The sequence below is a fragment of the Myotis davidii genome, unplaced genomic scaffold (genome assembly GCF_000327345.1).
Source record: "Myotis davidii unplaced genomic scaffold, ASM32734v1 scaffold78, whole genome shotgun sequence".
NCBI lineage: Eukaryota > Metazoa > Chordata > Mammalia > Chiroptera > Vespertilionidae > Myotis > Myotis davidii.
Window position 1 is genome coordinate 1626116 of NW_006290305.1, and position 18632 is coordinate 1644747.

An 18632-nucleotide genomic window follows, 5' to 3' on the forward strand; every position below is an offset into this window, starting at 1 on the left:
TGAAAGGCTGGAGGGGGCTGGAGGAGGCAGGGCCCCTGAAACCTCCTGTCCAACTAGCGACTTAGGGGCTTCCAGCAATAATTCTGGACGTTGGAGCCCCTCCCCCACTTTACTACACATGCCCACGCACAGTGCCCCCAACACACACCCCAACTCACACATGGCCCTCACCCCCTCTTAGTCCTGGAACACATGCCAGCCCCCCTCCTTGGACCACGGCGATCCGGCCCAGCCAGTGGGTGCGGCCAGTTTGGGAAGGCCATCGGGGGCGTTGTGTCCTTGCAGGGATATATTCTCCCAGGGCTTCGGGCCTTTCCGCTGGGTGTGCACATCCGGGGACCCTCAGGACCTGGCGGTCACCGATCAGCTGGCCACATCTGTGCTGGAGAAGGTCATTGCTGGCGGAGGTAAGGCTGTCAGGTTGGAGATGCCGGAGGGTCCGCCTGGCAGTGCCGGGCAGCCCCCCCCCCCCCCCCCCCCAGTCCCCTCTCCTCATTCCCTTCCAGGCCCTTGTGGGCAGGGGCACAAGGCTTCCAGTCCATGCCTGTCAGCAGTGCTTCTGGTTCCTTGTAGCTGCCGGTGCCCCTCTGAGCCTTTGGCCTTCCACATCCACAGGCCCCTGCTCATGTCATGGCAGGGCCTCCGGGGGATCTGTGGCTTTTCTAACCCTGAGCCTTGGTTCTCCTTTTCACCTGGATGGGGAGGTTGTTCAACCACAGTCCCTTCTTGTGTAGCTGATTGGACCTGCCGTTTGTCACCTGGGGAAGAGAAGGCAGTTATGTTGTCAAACATACTCATCTGTCAGAGCTCCTGCCCTCATTTCTCTGCAGCTTTTCTAAGGTCCAGGGGTGGCCTTCTCTCCAGTGGTTTCCTTTGGGGTTCAGTTCAGCCTTTGTGGCTGGTTTTAAATCTCCAGGGACCATTTTCACCCTGCTGTCCACATCTGAGTTCATGGGGATGGAGGGGATCTGGGATACAAGGATCCGGGGTGAGGGTGGGTGGGGCCACCTATGTGGGAGGAGCTAGGCAGGGGGAGGTCTACTGAGGTAGGAAGAGGAAGTGGGGGGGCCTTCTCTTGGGAATCTTGTCAGAGGCCTCCTCATAGGTGGGTGTTCAACAACTAGCCCTTCAGGAGGAAGCTGTGCTCTTGCATCTGTTGATGGCCAAGGTCTAATTACTCTCAGGTGGCTTATTTTAAGTGGGGCTTCACTTGGAACAGTAGCAGTATTTCCACCAGGCAGGTAACCTTGAGAACATAGATCCTCCTAAAAGGTAGTAAATTAAGAAATGGTGACTTATGAACATTATCTTAATTTTTAACCAAATAGATTTTTTATTGATTTCAGGGAGGAAGGGAGAGGGAGAGAAACATCAATGATGAGAGAGAATCATTGATCGGCTGCCCCCTGCACACCCCCGACTGGGATCAAGCCTGCAACCCAAGCATGTGTCGTGACCTCCTGGTTCATAGGTTGAAGCTCAGCCACTGAGCCATGCAGGCTGGGCCATTATCTTAATTTTTAATACATTTTTACAAAGTGTAAGTTTATTTCATTGAAATTTAACGATGTCTGTGTTTCCACTGGCTCACAGAATTCCTGCAGATTTAGCAGCCTGCTTTTAGGAGCTGGGAGGAGCAGCTCCTGGGCTCCCTGGCTGCTGCCCCCCTCTGCACGCCCTTCATACTTAGCCGCTGGCCTGTCCTACTTGGATAAGCAAGCTTCCTCTCACCTCAGGGCCTTTGCACTTGCTATTCCCTCTGCCTAGAATGCTGCTTCCTCAGATCTCTATGTCGCTGGTTCCTCCTTAGCATTTAGGATGGAGCTCGACTATCTCCTCCGGACTCACCCACCTAGTGACGACCTCATCACACTCTTATTTTCTCTCAGTCCGCAGCAGTTTTGGTTCCCAGTGCCTGGTCTGGCACTCAATAGATGTTTGTTGAAGGAATGAATATATCGGACAGTGGGCTGCACACTTCAGTGCATTAATTCACAGGACTATTTACTGCTGGTTCTGAGAATCAGATGGCCTAGTGTGGTGTGGTGCTGCGGGGAGGGGGCGGGGGCGGATGGAGAGTCCCCCTGACCCTGTGTCGGGGCTCCCGTGCTGGGTGAAGAATAAGTGCCTGTGCTGAGCAGCCTGCGACCACAGGGGGGCCCGGGGCTCCCGGTGCCTGAGACACGCCTCCCCTCCTCTCCCTGCAGTGAACCCTGCTGTGAAGCTGCAGTATATGGACAACATTCGCTGGATTCGGGAGGCTGCCAAGCACCGGCTGGTGAGGGCTTGGCCTGGTGGGGGGCAGGGGTGGGCCATGGGACTGCCCACCTGGCCAGTAGATGAGCGAGCTGAGAGGGTGCCAACATACCCGGGAGACTGCTTAGGTAGCAGACCCACTAGAGCCAGCAGCTACCTCACCCAGGGGGCTGCTGGGCAGAGAAGCCAGGGACCTTTCCAAAGGTGGCCTGGGACAGTGACCAGGGCCGGTCAAGTAGCCCTTCACCCAGTCACTCAAATAGTTCTCTTGAGAGGTGGCCGCTGGGTCCCGAGAGGCAGGCCCCTGGTTTCTCAGCTGTGTGAATGGGCGAGTGGCTCCGCCTCCCTGAGCCTCCTGTCTCCTCTGTACAGAGGAGCACCCCTGGCTGTGGTGGGGTGCTTAGGGCGGGCTCTCAGTGGCAACTCATGGGGCCCTGACAGGTGAGGCACTGATAGGGCCAGGGTTGCCCGGGCCTCATTTCCGTGTCTGTGATTATGCTCAGGGGAGTGTGAAAACGAATGTGACGCAGGTGGGGACTGCTCCACAATGATGGATCAGAAAGGTATCTCTGAGGAGCTGACTTGTGAGTTCAGGTCACTGAGGGGCCTCCTTTCACCTTTCTCTCTGCAGGTGGTGGGCTCCCAGGCAAGGATCCTGTACTCAGACCAAAAAGGCCGTGTGGCCATAGCTGTGGCCTTTAACCAAGCCATCGCCCATGGGAAGATCAAGGTGACATTTCCTGTGCTGCTGGGGCCGGGGGAGGGTCTCCCCTTGGCTCTTTCCTGTCAGTGCCAGCACTGCCCCCTGCTCTGTGTGTGTGTCAGCTGAGGGTCAGATAGCTGAGGGCAGGGAGTGATCATCTGTCCTCACACCCAGGCTCTGACACTGGTCCCTGTGTGACTGTGGGCAAGTCAAGTGCCCTCTCTGAGCCTCAGTTTCCCTCCTGTTAAAGGAGAACCATATTAACCTCCAAGCGTGGGAGTAAGGATGAAATGAGTTGGCTTCCACATGAGTATTAGATATATCTTTGTCGACTTTATCTTTTTCAAACCATGACAAACTTCCTATTTTCCTCTGAATCAGCCGGACTCACCTTGGAGGAAATGGAGCCCTGGGCACACTGTTCAGAGGGACCTCTGGCCCCTCCGTTTGTAGGCGCACGTGACAGACCTCTGTTTATAAACGAAGCACCAGGAATATTAATGAGCAGACCTGAAGAGGAGGTTGAAATGGATGAAAGTGAAGGCTGTCCCTGTGGGTGGTTCTGGGGGGCACTGGCAGCAGGGCAGCAGCCTTGGCCTTTCTCAGGAGCACCCCCAGAACACACTACTGTTGCATGCTTCCTGGAAGCCCAGGGTGCTCACGAGGAAGGCTGGGCATAGCTCACCAAACTTCCCGCAGGGCACACTCAACCCAGCGGGGGTCAGAGGTCAGCACTGAGAGCTGGGTTTTTCCTTCCTTCCTGCCTTCCTTCCTTCCTTCCTTCCTTCCTTCCTTCCTTCCTTCCTTCTGAGAGCTGGGTGTTCCTTCCCTCCCTCCCTCCCTCCCTCCCTCCCTTCCTTCCTTCCTCCCTTCCTTCCATCTGTCAATTGATTGACAGCTTCCTCTGTGCCAGGCTTATTCTAAGCACTGCGGGGTCGGGCGGGGGGGGGGCGATGTGGCAAAGAACAAGATAAACAGGGTCCCCACCTTGATCTACTTACTAGTGAAGAGAAACTAACAATATGCAACTAAAGGTATAAATTCAGGGAGAATTTTAGATGGTGACAAACAGTATGAAGAAAATGAGTTGAGGTGACAAGGTGGGGTTATGGGGTGGGGATGAGCGGTGTCTTTAGATGTGGTGGTCAAGACAGGCCTTTATGAGTTGCTGGCATAGAACTGAGGCCTGAGTATCAAGAAGATGCCAGAATACCTGGGGGCAGGTGATGCCAGGACAAAGGTGGAGAGATGGAAGGACACTGGGCCTGTTCAAGGGAAGGAGAGGAGGGCCTCTTGATTCAGAGCAGTGGGGAGTTACCCTCTTGGCAGGCTACCTCCTCCTACATGGGGAGCCTGTGAACTTCCGTGTCCCCTGGGAGGGCTGGGAAAGCCGACCTCCAGTGGTGCCACACGCTCAGGGGCCAGGCTGCCTGAAGAGAGAGCCCAGACTCTAGTATACTGTATGTGGGTTTAAATCCCAGCCTGTCCACTTACCAGCTCTGTGATGTTGGGAAAGTTTCTTATCCTCTCTGGGCCTCAGTTTTCCTTTCTACAAAATGGGCATGATAACAGCTCTGCCTACCTGGATAGGGTTATTGAGAAAACTCGGTGACATTAAATGGGGGCTTCTAAGAACATAGTAAGTGTCAAAATAAGCAGAATCTATTAGTAGCTACCCAAGGACATAAACATCTGTGGTTCCTCTTGCTAACGGTCTGTTTTCCAGGGGGCGGTATCTGAAGGGCTTCTGGTATGGCCTGATCCAACTTTGCCCTCCACTGGGCAGCTGTGGTGGACACTGTTGGCTGACATTGCATATCTGCACACTGCAGGCCCCGGTGGTCCTGAGCCGAGACCACCATGATGTGAGCGGCACAGACAGTCCCTTTAGGGAGACCTCCAACATCTATGACGGCTCTGCCTTCTGTGCAGGTGAGGAAGATAAAATGTCCAAAAGAATTTTTTTAATGTTGGATTTGATTTAAAAATCGATTGATTCATTTAGTTTGTCATAATGTTACAAAAAATGTGCTGGCATTTGAGAGGCGGGACATAGAGTGACCAACCTTGGACAATGGGTGTTCTGGGACATGGGACCTCAGCTTCTTAAATTGGGCCAGTGCTAGGCAAATTGGGACCGTTGGATGCCCTAGACTTGGGTGTGCTTCTGGCCCCATCACTTGCTGGGTGATCTTCAGCAAGGTACTTAAAGTCTCAACCTTAATGTCCTCATCTGTAAAATGGAAATAACAGTAGTAGCTACCTCAGAGGGCTGCTGTGAAAAATAAGCTGAATGACTACACATCCAGCATCACATTAGGGCCCAGAGCCAGTGTTCAGGGAAGGTGGGCTGCTGATGAGTTCTGTTCCTTGGGTGGCTTGCTCATTCCCAGCTACTGGGGGGTGGGGTGGGGGGTCCTTCTATTATGGATAGGATCCCAAGGGAAGGAGGTAGACTCTCAGGAACACTATTCTTTTTACAAGGAATTGGTCCATTTCATCAAAGTTATCAAATTTATGGATCTAGAGTTGTATTCCTTTATTATCTTTTTAATGTCTATGTGGTCAGTTGTGATATCCTTTCTGTCAATCCTGATATTGGTCATTTGTGTCTTTCTTTTTTATTGGTCAGTTTGGCTAGAAGTTTATCAATTTTATTGGTATTCTCAAAGATGATTTTAGTTCATTTGATTTTCTTTCAATTGCTTCTCTGCTTCCAAATGAATTGATTTCTGCTCTAATCTTTAGTATGTCCATCCTCCTCCTTGCTTTGAGTTTAATTTTCTCTTCTTTCTGCAAGGGAGAAGCTGAGGTTACTCATTTGAGACCTTTTTCTTTTCTAGTATAAGTATTTAATGCTATAAATTTCTCTCAACACTGCTTTAGCTATATCCTACATATTCTTGTATGATGTATTTTTATTTTCACCTAGTTCAAAATATTTTTAAGTTTTTTTTGAGACTTCTTCTTTGATCCATGGGTTATTTAAAAGATTTTTAATTTTCAGTTTTGGGGGGGATTTTTCCGATATCTTTTTGCTACTAACTTCTGGTTTAATTCCATTATGGTATGAGAACTTACTGTGTATTATTTCTTTTTAATTTGTTAAGGATTTCATGGTCCAGAATGTGGTCTATGTTAGAGCACTTGAAAATGTGTATTTTGCTGTTATTTGGTGAATTTTTCTTAAAATGTCAAGTAGGTCACATTGGTTAATAATGCTGTTCAGTTCGCCTATCTTAACTGATTCTGCCTATTCTATAAATTACCGAGGGAGGAGTGGTGACATTTCCAAATCTATTTGTGAATTTGTTTATTTCTTCTTTCAGTTCATTTTTTTAAAAAATTTAGATTGTGTTGATAGAGGTACTTTTCCCCTTGAATCCTCACCTGAGGACATGCTTAGAGCGAGGAAGAGCTGCCCTCTGCATGCTCCCTGATTGGGAATCGAACCTGTGGGTTGCGAACAATGAAAATACATCCTGCATATCAGATATTTACATTACAATTCATAACAGTAGCAAAACTATAGTTATGAAGTAGCAACGAAAATAATTTTATGGTTGGGGTTCACCACAACATGAGGAACTGTATTAAAGGATCGCGGCATTAGGAAGGTTGAGAACCACTGCTAGTGTAAGGACAATGCCTAACCAACTGAGCCATTCCAGCCCGGCTTGCCTTGTATTGCAGCTATGCTGGTAGTACACATTCATTTAGGTTTATTATATCTTTTTTGAGAGTTGACCTCTTTATCATTATATAATATTCCTGGTTCTGAAATTAATTCTCTGATATTAATATCCTATATAATAAAAGGGTAATATGCAAATTGACTCTAAAGGCGGAACTACCAGGAACAACCGGTCACTATGATGTGCACTTGACAACCAGGGGGCAGACGCTCAACACAGTGCGCTCCCACAGGGGGAGTGCCGTTCAGCCAGAAGCCAGGTTCACGGCTGTGAGCACAGCAGCAGAGGTGGCAGGAGCCTCTCCCGCCTCCTTGGCAGCAATAAGGATGTCCAACTGTGGCTTAGGCCTGATTCCCTGGGAGCAGGCCTAAGCTGTCAGGTGGACAACCCCCGAGGGCTGCCAGACTGTGAGAGGGTGCAGGCCGGGCTAAAGAGACCCGTCCCGCCCGCACAAATGTTGTGCACCAGGCCTCTAGTAGTTTATATTTGTATCCTGTGGCCATTGTAATAAACCACCACAAACTTAGTGGCTTAAAACAACACAAACGTATTCTCCCACAGTTCTGAAGCCAGAAGCCTGAAGTCAGTTTCAATAGGCCAAAGTCAAGGTGTTGGCCAGGCCATGACATCTTAGGAGGCTGTAGGGGAGAATCTTTCCTGGCCTTCTCCAGTGTCTACAGCTGCATTTCTTGGATTTCTTAGCTCATGGCACTTCCCAATCTTCACTGAGCAGCACTAAGAAAAAGCATGCTCAGGATTCTCCCTGGTCTTCTCTGTGAGCACCTGGTGGAGTTTTTGGAATAAGAGCTTGTCAAAGGGTTCAAGCCCCCGTATATCCATGTCCCATGGACCTCACAGTCCCAGGGCTCATGCTTGTCCTTTATCAGTTTAGGTAGTTGTAAGGTGACCAGGTTGGGTTCAGTTTTTCTGTGCAAATGCCTATCTCTCTCCAGATTTCAAATTAGTTGCCCTAGGACATCAGTTCCCTGGTGGAGTCGAGAACAGTCATTAATTTGTGATCCTCCCTCCCTATTCTTTGGTTTGTTTTAAGGGTGGGAGTGACGTTCTTTGGCTTTCTACATCTCTAAACTAAAACCACTACCACCTCCCTGTTAATTCTGTTTTCTTTCTGCTTCTGGGCACTTTATCTGGCATTCAGTGCTAGTGAGCATAATTATTATAGGGACGGGTACCAGTGGGAATTTGTCCATTTCTCCTGCCTTGGCTTAGCTTTGCACACATAAATTGTTACTGTTTCTAGGGTCATCTGTGCCTAGTTCCCCATCTGTCCTCCAGGCCTGAGTGGTATTGGCTCAGCCAGTGGGGTCTGTAGATGCCCACTTGTATACTGGCCAGAGCCTGGCCTGGACCCGGCCAACCTCCTTCAGGGAATAACGGTGGTGGCTTTGTTTCCACAGACATGGCCGTGCAGAACTTCGTGGGCGATGCCTTTCGAGGAGCCACCTGGGTCGCTCTTCACAACGGTGGGGGCGTGGGCTGGTAAGAACGTTTTGGAGAACAGGTGGTGGGGGTGCAGGCTCCCTGGAAGGCACAGGGATTTCTTTGAGGGTCCTGGGCCCTGCCTCTCCCAAGCTCCCTCTGCTGAAGGCTTTACTGTGATGTTTTCCTCCAGTGAGCTGGATGTTGGAGGGACAGAACATTGGGGGTGAAGTGTGGGGGAGTGTCTGGCACAAACCACTCCTCCTTTGGGGTCTCACCTGCCACACAACACAGGAAGGCTGTAAGAACCATGACTGCCCCTTTGATGCCAGTTTTCACTTGGCGTTCACAAATATATTTCCTCAGGAATTCTCACAGTGCTGTCTTTTTAGTCCACCTCGGATTCCCAGGCGACAGGCAGGGAGGTGGGAGGCCTGGGTTCCCTGTTCTCCTGGGTCCCTGGCTCAGGACTCTGCCCTGGCCAGTACTGTTTCCAGTCTTCACTGGTAGGAAATGGGGGTTTCTGGGAGGATCTCAATCTGGCTGACAGTTACAGCTCCGTCATGAAGATGTTCACTACAATTCTACTACCAACATGTACAGGTTTTCTCACTCCACTCAGCAGTCTTCTCCAACACCTACAATTCAACTCAATTCTGACACTGTCTACCTGGAGAAAGCCTTAGATCCTATAGGTTAGGGGCCCAGTCCCACAAGACTGTTCTCACCTCACTTCAAATCGCAAGCCCAGGTTGTTGCCTACTTCTGACTGAACTGCTACCGATTGGAGGTTCCTACAACCCCCTCCTTGAGTTTATTAATTTGCTAGAGTGGCTCACAGAACTCAGGAAGCCCCTTTACTCACTAGATTACCGATTTATTACAAGAGATTTAAGGATACAAATCAACAGTCAGGTGAAAAGATATGTAGGATGAGGTCCCAACAAAGAAATTTCTGTCTTTATGGAGTTTGGGGCCCCACACAGTGGTGTGTGGCAGCATTCTGACCCCCCAGCCTGAAGCTATCCGAACCCCATCCTTTTTGTTTTTTACGGAGGCTTCATTACATAGGCATGATTGATGAAATCACTAACCATTGCTGATCAATTCAACTTTCAGCTCCATTTTCCCTGGAGGTCTGGGGGTGGGACTGCAAGTTCCAACCCTCTCGTCCTGGTTGGTTCCCCTGGCAACCAACCCCTATCAGTAGGTGGGGTGGGGGTGGGGGCGGGGACAAGTCACCTCATTAACATAAAGACATCTTTATTGTTCTCAACACTTAGGTATTCCAAAGGTTTCAGTTCTGTGCCAGAAATGGGATAAAGACCATAGATACAGGGCGTCCCAAAAATTATATACACACTTTGACAGCTGATAGCTCACTTTTGAAAATGAAATGTATTTTAATAAATACTGTGTATGTATTTCAAAGTGTATGTATACATTTTTGGGGACACCCTATATATTTCTTACTCTAAGTCATAATATCACATCTGCTGCGAAGAATAATGAATAACTAACATTTATTGCACATGGGCCCCATGGCAAGCATTTTGTAGGCTCTTCAAATCGATTCTTTCGCCTAATCTTAGAAGGAAAATACATTTTACAGATGAGGAAACGGAGGCACCAGAGGCTAAGCTGCACCTGCACAGGGTCTGTCTCTGCGGGGTCACCTGGGGACGCGCCCAGACAAGAGCAGCAGGGGTGCTGCGGCTCCAGAGAGGAGGACAGCTTCCTGGGCCTGGCCACCTCTGAACTGACCTCTGAGCCCGTTCCCGTTCTGGCCGGATCAAGCTTGGCCTTGCCCTCCAGAGCCAAGTCTTTGAGCACTTCTGCTTCCCAGGGCATTCCGATGGGCCGGCTTGGCTGAAATTTCCAGCTGCAGCTCAGTCAGGTGGCTCTAGTTAATGGAGAATGTAACCGGAATGCATGTCCTTTTGGATACAAAGGCTAGAGAAAACAGGGACGAGAAGAGTGCCTGGTACCGGATACCTGGCTGGTTGTCGCTGGATTTAATGAGAGGGTTCTCGAGTCGAAGAGTGACTTTGAAGGCGAGTAACTTGCCCAAGGCCACAGAGTTGGTGGGAGAGCTGGAATCTGGACTCGGATCTGTTGCCTCCCAGATCCACCAATTCATCGTTGCCAATGGGACAACAGAGGGCAAGAAGGGACAGAGCAAAGCAGCTGAGAGTCAACAACACGAGGGCCTCTGAGCAGGGGACAGCAGGGCCAGAATTCAGGCAGGACACTGCTTGCTCTAACCCACGGCACTAGGGCTCTCAGGACAGCGGGTGTAAATTCCCACGGTGCTCCCAACCCCTGGGCTGCCCCCAGCTCTGCATTCTGGCTGTTCTTGAGGGCTCTTTTGGGAACACCTCCAATTCATGTTGGAATTCATTAGACTCACTCATACGTAAGTACATAATTTAATGCATCAGATACTCCTGCAAAGCTTGCTGCAAATATTAGCAGGAAAAAAATCTGTCCCATGACCATTCCTATTCCAAGAGGAAATCACATCCAACTCTAGCTTTGTTTTGTGTTGTTGTATGGAAATCCGTGTTCCTAAGTTATAAACTTACCCGGCTATCACTGGATTTGCTTTTAGTTTTGTTTTTGCATTTTATGTTTCCTGATGAGCAGTGTCAGCTGTGTGTTGTTTTCTGCTTTCTCTGTTGCTTCTGTCTCCTCAGAGCCCCTCCTTCTGATTGTTCACTTAGTGTCTGTCCTTGTGGTGTCTGTCCAGCTGTCCTTGATATCTGCCTATTTTTTTAAATATATTTTTATTGATTTCAGAGAGGAAGGGAGAGGGAGAGAGAGATAGATAGAAACATCAATGATGAGAGAGAATCATTGATTGTCTGCCTCTTGCATGTCCTTACTGGGGATTGAGCCCTCAAACCGGACATATACCCTGACCAGGAATCAAACCATGACCTCCTGGTTCATAGGTCGATGCTCAACCACTGAGCCACGCTGGCTGGACTGTCTGCTTGTTTAGAGAGGGCTAGTTGGTTCTCCTGCCCTTGTAGGGAAGTCTCAGTCAGTTCTGGGAGCTGGGTGGTAGGGACAGGGCCTCACTATTGGGCGTTGAGACTTGTCCTGTATCTTTGTGTTTCATGTTTGCTCTCTCACCTTCTGATGTGCCTCTGTCCTTACACCCAGAACCAGTCCCGGGGCCCATGTCTTTGAGGAATAAATTGATGTATTTGATCAACCATCTTTATCCAGATACTGACATGTTTTCCTCTTAATGGGCAACTCAAACGTGCACAGGATTCCCTGGGGAGCTTGTTAAAATGGAGATTCTGACTAGGCAGGTCTGGAGGGGCTGGGATTCAGCGTTTCTAACCAGCTCTGGTGATGCTGCTTCTGCTGCCCGCGGACTCTGAGTAGCCAGGGCATCAAGGGCTCCGGCCATCTGTGCACAGAGACCTCCTTCGCCCCGCCTATCCCCAGTGCAGCAGGGAGCATCTTTGTATGTACAATTTTGTTGCTTAATTAACATCATGGATTCTGAAGTCAGTTTGACTGCACAAGTTAAGCTGTTGAGCTTTGTTTCTCATTGACAGAATGGTCATAATAATAGCAACCGCTGTGTAGCTACTGGTGAAGATTAAATGAGTTAATAATAGCTAAGGCTTATGCAGTGCATAACAGGCGTAAGGTCTTTTAAGAAATGTGTGTTATCCCTAGCCGGTTTTGCTCAGTGGATAGAGTGTGGGCCTGCGGACTGAAGGGTCCCAGAGTTCAATTCCAGTCAAGGGCACATGCCCGGGTTGCGGGCTTAATCCCCAGTAGGAGGTATGCAGGAGGCAGCCAATCAATGGTTCTCTCTCATCATTGATGTTTCTATCTCTTTCTCCCTTCCATTCCTCTCTGAAATCAATAAAAATATATTTTAAAAAAAGAAATGTGTGCAAGCCCATGTAATTGCTACAACAGACCCATCGAAGACATAAATACTACCCAGCAGAGATAAATAACTTTGAGTTGGGTTGCGCTGGGTTGGCAGGAGGCCTAGCTCAAATGCTTGAGCCAACCCACCACCAATCTCTTGTAAAGGTGCCAGAACAGGGTCTGACACATGGCATGCCTCCTGTAAATGTTAACCTCTGTCACGAGATGCTAGTTGTAATCTCAGGTTCAAAAAAGGTGGGCATTTTAAACCTAAATGATAGCTGCCAACAAATTTCCTGATATAAAAATTCTTGTTTGCCTAACCTCCTCAACACTAAATGTGATCACTCACTGGGTGTTAACATGGGGTTTACCAGCCTGGTAGGCAAGAAGTAATAAATTCTTATTTTGAATTGGATTACTCCGAGGTTTTTGCTCTCGAGTTGTGTGCTTTTTCTTATTGATTTGCAGGCATTCTTCATCGATTCTAGATACAAGATGAATGTGTTGGGTTTGTGTCAATAGTCTTTGAACTTTGTTTAAAGCATCTGTGCTGGTTGGGTTCTCCAGGAGGCAGGGGCTGAGGTCGGGTTGGGAGTGTACAAAGGGTTATTGGGGAAGCCCACCTGGGAAGGTGAATACGAGGCAGAGTGATTGATCAGGGAGCCCTCAGTTCCCATGCAGGCCTGACAGTCTTGCTGCTAGCAGGGAGCTCTAGAGCCCAGGTAGCTGTTATAGGAGCCGCTTCGGGCAGAAACGGGCAGGCCCCATGCCATGGTATTGCTCTGTCTCTGCCCCAAGCAGGACCCAAGAAGTTATTGTTGGGGTTTGAGAATAAACCGCACTCCCCACAGCTGGGCTTTTTGGCATGGTTACCAGGGCAGATCCCCTCTCCTCACAGGGGCTTTTCTATTCTGGCTCTGTTTTTTTAAATGTTGCTTTAAAACACCTATCCCTCTCCTGACTTAAAAACAAAACATTGTCCTAGATTTTATTTATTCGTCTCACAATTTTAAACATTTTGTTTTCCTTTATGTGTGATGTTAGGTTCTACTTTTATGTTTTTCTCAAAGGGCTAGTTGTCCCCAAATGCTGCACTGAGAGCAATGCTGCCTTTAGCACCCCGTTTTCCTGGGCTCAGCGTGCTCAGGGCTCCTCCTTGGGCGAGGTTTGCGGAGGACACCTAGAGCTGAGCAACTTTGGTCCCTGACCATCTGGGCTTATGGATCCAAAAATGAAAGACGTAGTTCTAATCTCAAAAAGACCTCTTTGGTTGAAGGGCACACGGGAGTCCTCACTTAGTGACTTTTGCTGCCATCTGCTTTCTTCTCTGATAACCAGCATCAGCCAGCCCATACCTGGCCAGCCCCATGCCTGTGAACAGGCTCCCAGCTGCAAGACATGCACGGGGCTGGCATCAACACCAGGCTGAGGGCCAGGCAGGGGCAGCTTTTGTGCCCAGAGTGGGAGCACTGGTGCTCCTGGGGCAGAGGGCTCCTCCCCTTCTTGGTGGGAACTGATTGAAATTATCAGTAGGGTCCCAGCCGGGCAGAGAAGCAGATAAGGCCTGACAGTCCTGAAGGATCTGAGACTAGAGTAACTAGAGGCACCTTCCGGGCATGGGAAGGAGAAAGAGCAAACTCATTGGCACTGGGTACTGAAAGGCCATATGTTGTGGTCCCAGGTGTCCGTGTTTGGCAGAAGAGCCCTGGAAGGCACTGACATCATCCGGGGCATTTCCAGTGAGTAACTGGAGGGGACACGTGAAGTATAGGGATTCGAGCTGAGTGGGAACTTTGGCTGGGCCCAGCAGCCATTGATAATGACATCGAGGGTGAGGACAGAAGTCCAGGGGTGCCAGGAAGGAGAGGGTCCTCATGGCTGATGGAGAAAAACCACAGGCAAATATGCGGACAGTAGAATAGCACTAACATACTCAAGTAAACTCCAATGACATCTATTAAGAAACAAATGAACATACGAACATAGCACACCTGTGAGAGAAGGTGGTCAGACAGAATTCAGAGAAATGTGTTAATTAGGAAACAAATGCTAAAAATAAAGGAACTCAGCTTTCAAATCAAGTAATCAGGACCCCAAAATACACCTATACAGTGGTTCTCAACCTTCTGGCCCTTTAAATACAGTTCCTCATGTTGTGACCCAACCATAAAATTATTTTCGTTGCTACTTCATAACTGTAATGTTGCTACTGCTATGAATTGTAATGTAAATATCTGATATGCAAGATGGTCTTAGGCAACCCCTGTGAAAGGGTCGTTCGACCGCCAAAGGGGTCGCGACCCACAGGTTGAGAACCGCTGACCTAAAGGAAGTAGAAAGAGATAAGACAAGGAGCATAAAGAGGAAATCAGGAAGAATGACAATTGAGTTGAGCGATGCAAGAGACCCCCGAGGAAGCACCCTGCACAGGAAGTACTCTGAGAAGCACAGGAGAAGGGCATCATGTCTCACTCGGGAGGCCAGGCTTCAAGCACGATGGGGCACATGAGTGGGCCCTGGAGGTGGGCTCAGGGTCCCTGGGGGAAAGCACAGAGGCAGGAGTGGACAGCACAGTACTGTGAGGCTCCTGCATCTTAGGCTGTCAAGAGGGCACAGGCTTTGGCCCCAGGGGCTACCACAACACATCCTCAAACAGGGCTTCCAGAACATCCCCAACTCCCATGCATTTCTGCCTGCTCTGTGAGGGTCAGGACCCAGAGGTGATCTGGAAACTCTTTTGTCTCTTGCCAGGGGTGAGGTGATGAATGGTGGGTTTGGCCTCGTGCTAGATGGGACCCAGGAGGCTGAGCAGAGGGCCAAGATGATGCTTGGTTGGGACGTCTCCAATGGAGTAAGTCACCCCTGGTCTCTCCCCTGCCTTCTCTCTCCATCGGTGCTTTCGCCCCTTCCAACTGCAGAGCTGAGTCTGAGTTCTGTCCCTTTTATCCCAGAAATGGCCATCCCTGGTCCTTCGTGTCTCTCCTCATCAGCTACTGCATCTCTTCTGGGCTGTTTCCAGAGGCTTCTTTGTATCTCCTGGCCTCTGGCCTTACCCTCCAGTCCAGCCTCTGTCCACACAGGGGGCCCCTGGCATCTGACCCTGCCTGCCCAGTGAGAGCACCCTCTCCCCCCTGCTGGTAGGAGAGGCCTCCTTTTAAAGCCTTATCTTTCCACCATCTCTGAGGCGGGTCAGAGAGTACAGGACCTTCACTAGAACAGCCTCTGGCTCTGCGGCTACCCATCAGCTTTGCTGTGATCCAGGATGGGTGTGTGGTGGGTGTGTGGTGGGGGCTCCTTCCTCTCTTGGACCATATCACAGGTAGACGGGAAGGGGGAACAAATGGGGAGTCAGGTGGTGAGGAAGGGTATGTGCAGTCATGAGTGAAATAGGGAGCACAGGAGCCCAGAGAGTTTGACATTGGGTGGCCCGGAGCACAATGTGAGAGTGGGGGTGAAGGGGTGCTTGGAGGCCCAACTCCCTGGGAGCCCCCAGCAGAGGAGAGTCTTCATCCTGAAGGCAGTGAAACAGTGAAAGGATGAGTGGGGGAGATGTGGGAGGACCAGTGGGCGGGGCTTGGCAAGAATGGCTGCAGGGAGGCGAGGAGGAGGTCGGGGGGAGGTGCCATGACAGTAATCCAGGGAGCCCTGATGATGGAGATGGGAGAAGGAAGTGGATGGAGAGAGATTTTAAGGCTGATCCAAGGTGGGTGTCCATCTATGAGGCCAGAGAGGAGGGGTGCTGAGGATGACTCCTGGGTGCCTGGCCTGTGCCCTTACATGGAGTGGCAGGGGTGGGGGTGGTGGTGGTGGGGAGGCTGGGCAGAAGGCTAGCTGGTTTCAGATCAGAGAGGCAGGTAAGCAGTAATCAGGCCAAGAGAGGAGGAGGTCTGAGCCTGGGGGGGCGGGGACTGGGACAGACTGACCCCACAGATAGTACAGAGAGTCCACCAGCGGGTTTGAGCCCAGCCCCAGGGTATCCAGAATGCCTTGTTGGGAGCCCGGTCATGTTGGCACCAGCTATAGCACAGCCCTCCGCACCCTTTGACAGGTGGCCCGCCGCTGTTGGTCCGGGAACCAGAAGGCCTATGAGATCATCTGCGAGACGATGCGGGAGAACAAGGGCTTGGTGGTGACACTGCCACACCAGGTGGCAGACGAGCACATGCTCCAGCAGGCCTTGCGGCCATGAGCACCGAGAGCCGGCCACGGTGCCCTCATGTTCCCCCCTTGTCCCCTGTCCTCATCCTCACAGCCACACCACATCTCTCGCTGCACACCTTCCTCTCCTGGGTCAGCAGGTCCACACCCATGCCCTCATGGGGCCTCACAGCACCCTAGAGAGTGGGCTGTTGCTGTCCCCATTCCACAGATGAGCCAGCTGAGGCCCACAGAGGTGGGGCCATTTCTCCAAGACCAGGTCGCTCCCCTGAGAACCTGGGAGGGCAGTGAAAGTCTTGTTTGGGGCTATAGGAGCTTTGGAGGTAGGCGTGTCGTGAATACTGGCTGAGCTGGGCATCAACTAAGTCCCTTCTCAGCCTCCTGTCATTCCTTTTCCTAAGAAGGGGCGGGCTTTCCTATGGGCAGGTTTTTAATCAATCACCGTCCCTTGCCCACCTTCCAGCCATCCATGCAGCTCTCTTTCCATCTGCTAGCCCAGTGGTCGGCAAACTCATTAGTCAACAGAGCCAAATATCAACAGTACAACGATTGAAATTTCTTTTGAGAGCCAAATTTTTTAAACTTAAACTATATAGGTAGGTACATTGTTATTAACTTAATTAGGGTAGTCCTAAGGCTTAGGAAGAGCCACACTCAAGGGGCCAAAGAGCCGCATGTGGCTCGCGAGCCGCAGTTTGCCGACCACCGTGCCTGTTCATTTGTGCAGGTACTTTCTGTACCTCCACGCCCCAGCTTTGGGCACAAAGAAACAGTCACCAGGCCCCGGGCTTGAAGGGGTCCAGGGAGGAAGGTAGGAAAAGAAAGGATTGCCTGGAGAGCTGTGCACCATGGTGTGGGCGGGGCGGATGCAGGGTGGTGGGATGGGGGCCGGCTGAGCTCTGCCCTAAAGATTAGTGATACTTCCTTGGGGAAAAAAGGAGAGAGCAGGGGTACTACCCATGGCGGATCACTTATGGCAGAAGTCTGCTCAGGAGGCCTGCTTGGGACCAGGTGCCCTGTAGGAGCAGTGTGGGATCTGAGGCTGGCTTCACCCGCCCCTGCCAGGCCCCAGAGCCCAGCCTCAATGATGACCCAGGCAGAGGGGATCATGTGACCATACTTCTTCAGGCCTTCATTTTGAAGCAGGTGCTTTTTATTTTTTTCTTTAAAGGGGTGGTGCTTCTGCTTTATTCTTTCCCCAATTACAAAAAGAAGCAAAGTGGAGAGATGAGCTCCCTGCTCCTCCTCTTTCATCCTTCCTGCCCCACAGACTGGTAATTGGGACTTGTTCCCTTTCCTATAAACATCCAGGGCAGCGGTTCTCAACCTGTGGGTTACGACCCCTTTGGTGGTTGAATGACCCTTTCACAGGGGTCGCCTAAGACCATCCTGCATATCAGATATTTACATTATGATTCATAACAGTAGCCACATTACAGTTATGAAGTAGCAATGAAAATAATTTTATGGTTGGGTCACAACATGAGGAACTGTATTTAAAGGGCCAGAAGGTTGAGAACCACTGATCCAGGGCCATGCAGGGAATCAGGGGGACACTGCCCCAGAGCAGGCCCCCTTGGTGGCACGGCGCTTGCTGGCTCTCTGCACTAGGAGACCCCTGTGACCTTGCTATGCTAAGCAGAGCAGCTTTGACCACTTACCTTATTCTCATTAGTTTCTGGCCTTAGCTTAGCCCCCTGTAGGGCCCATTACAGACTTAAAAATGGCTCATCCTAAACCAAGAATTAAGAAAGAGACTGGGGGATGGGTTTCCAAAGAGCCACAGAAAACTTTTCACCCCTCCCCTTCCATGTTTGCAGAGAGGGAGCCAGTCTGGCTGGATTCTGAGTTTTCAGTTTTACAGAATCCCAATATTGTCTGGGCAGCAATATACCCAGTAAAAATAGTTGATTTTCCAGTCTTTCTTGCAACTGGGAGTGAGTGACCTCTGGCCTCGTCCTGGCCCATGAAATGAGGTAGAAGGATGCCGGGTAGGACTTCTGGGAAAGCTGGGTTTTTCTAATAGAAATGTAGAGATGCGGCTGGATTGCTTTTTGCCTTTGCCCCTTCCTCCTGCTAGAACCTCAGGTGTGATGCTGACACACAGCAACCATTCTGTGACCATGAGGTTCACAGAGGCATAGGCAGGGTGCATGTGGGAAGGCACGGGAACCTGTGCTCTTGGCAGCACCTGGGGCTGCTATTCCAGCATGGGCCTGCCCCTCTCCAGACTCCTTGGTCCTCGGCTGTTAAAGTCATCCCAGCAGGGCTTTGGTTCCACACAGCAAGCACAGCATCTAAACCAGCACAGCGTCTGTCAACAAGTCTCCTTGTCAAGCCCCCTGTCATACAGCTGCCTGAGCATTCCCTGTCCCTAGGGAAACATGGAGAAGATATGTTCGATTTTGAGATCAGGCCCTTCTTTTCCCATCCAGCACCTTCTCTTATTAAGGACAGGCAGGGCTCGATGGCCA

General features: G+C 50.4%; 1 protein-coding gene across 1 annotated transcript in view; it reads left to right on the forward strand.

Annotated features, from left to right (window-relative positions):
• Positions 1 to 16712, forward strand: part of UROC1 (urocanate hydratase 1) — a 34777-nt gene extending 18065 nt beyond the window's left edge. The window contains exons 14-20 of the mRNA XM_006763229.2: positions 286 to 407; positions 2208 to 2278; positions 2888 to 2986; positions 4792 to 4891; positions 8073 to 8154; positions 14752 to 14851; positions 16049 to 16712. Of these exons, the coding sequence (XP_006763292.2) occupies positions 286 to 407; positions 2208 to 2278; positions 2888 to 2986; positions 4792 to 4891; positions 8073 to 8154; positions 14752 to 14851; positions 16049 to 16189 (715 nt within the window). The 3' untranslated portion in view covers positions 16190 to 16712. The remainder of the gene's footprint in view (positions 1 to 285; positions 408 to 2207; positions 2279 to 2887; positions 2987 to 4791; positions 4892 to 8072; positions 8155 to 14751; positions 14852 to 16048) is intronic.
• Positions 16713 to 18632: the final 1920 nt, after the last annotated feature.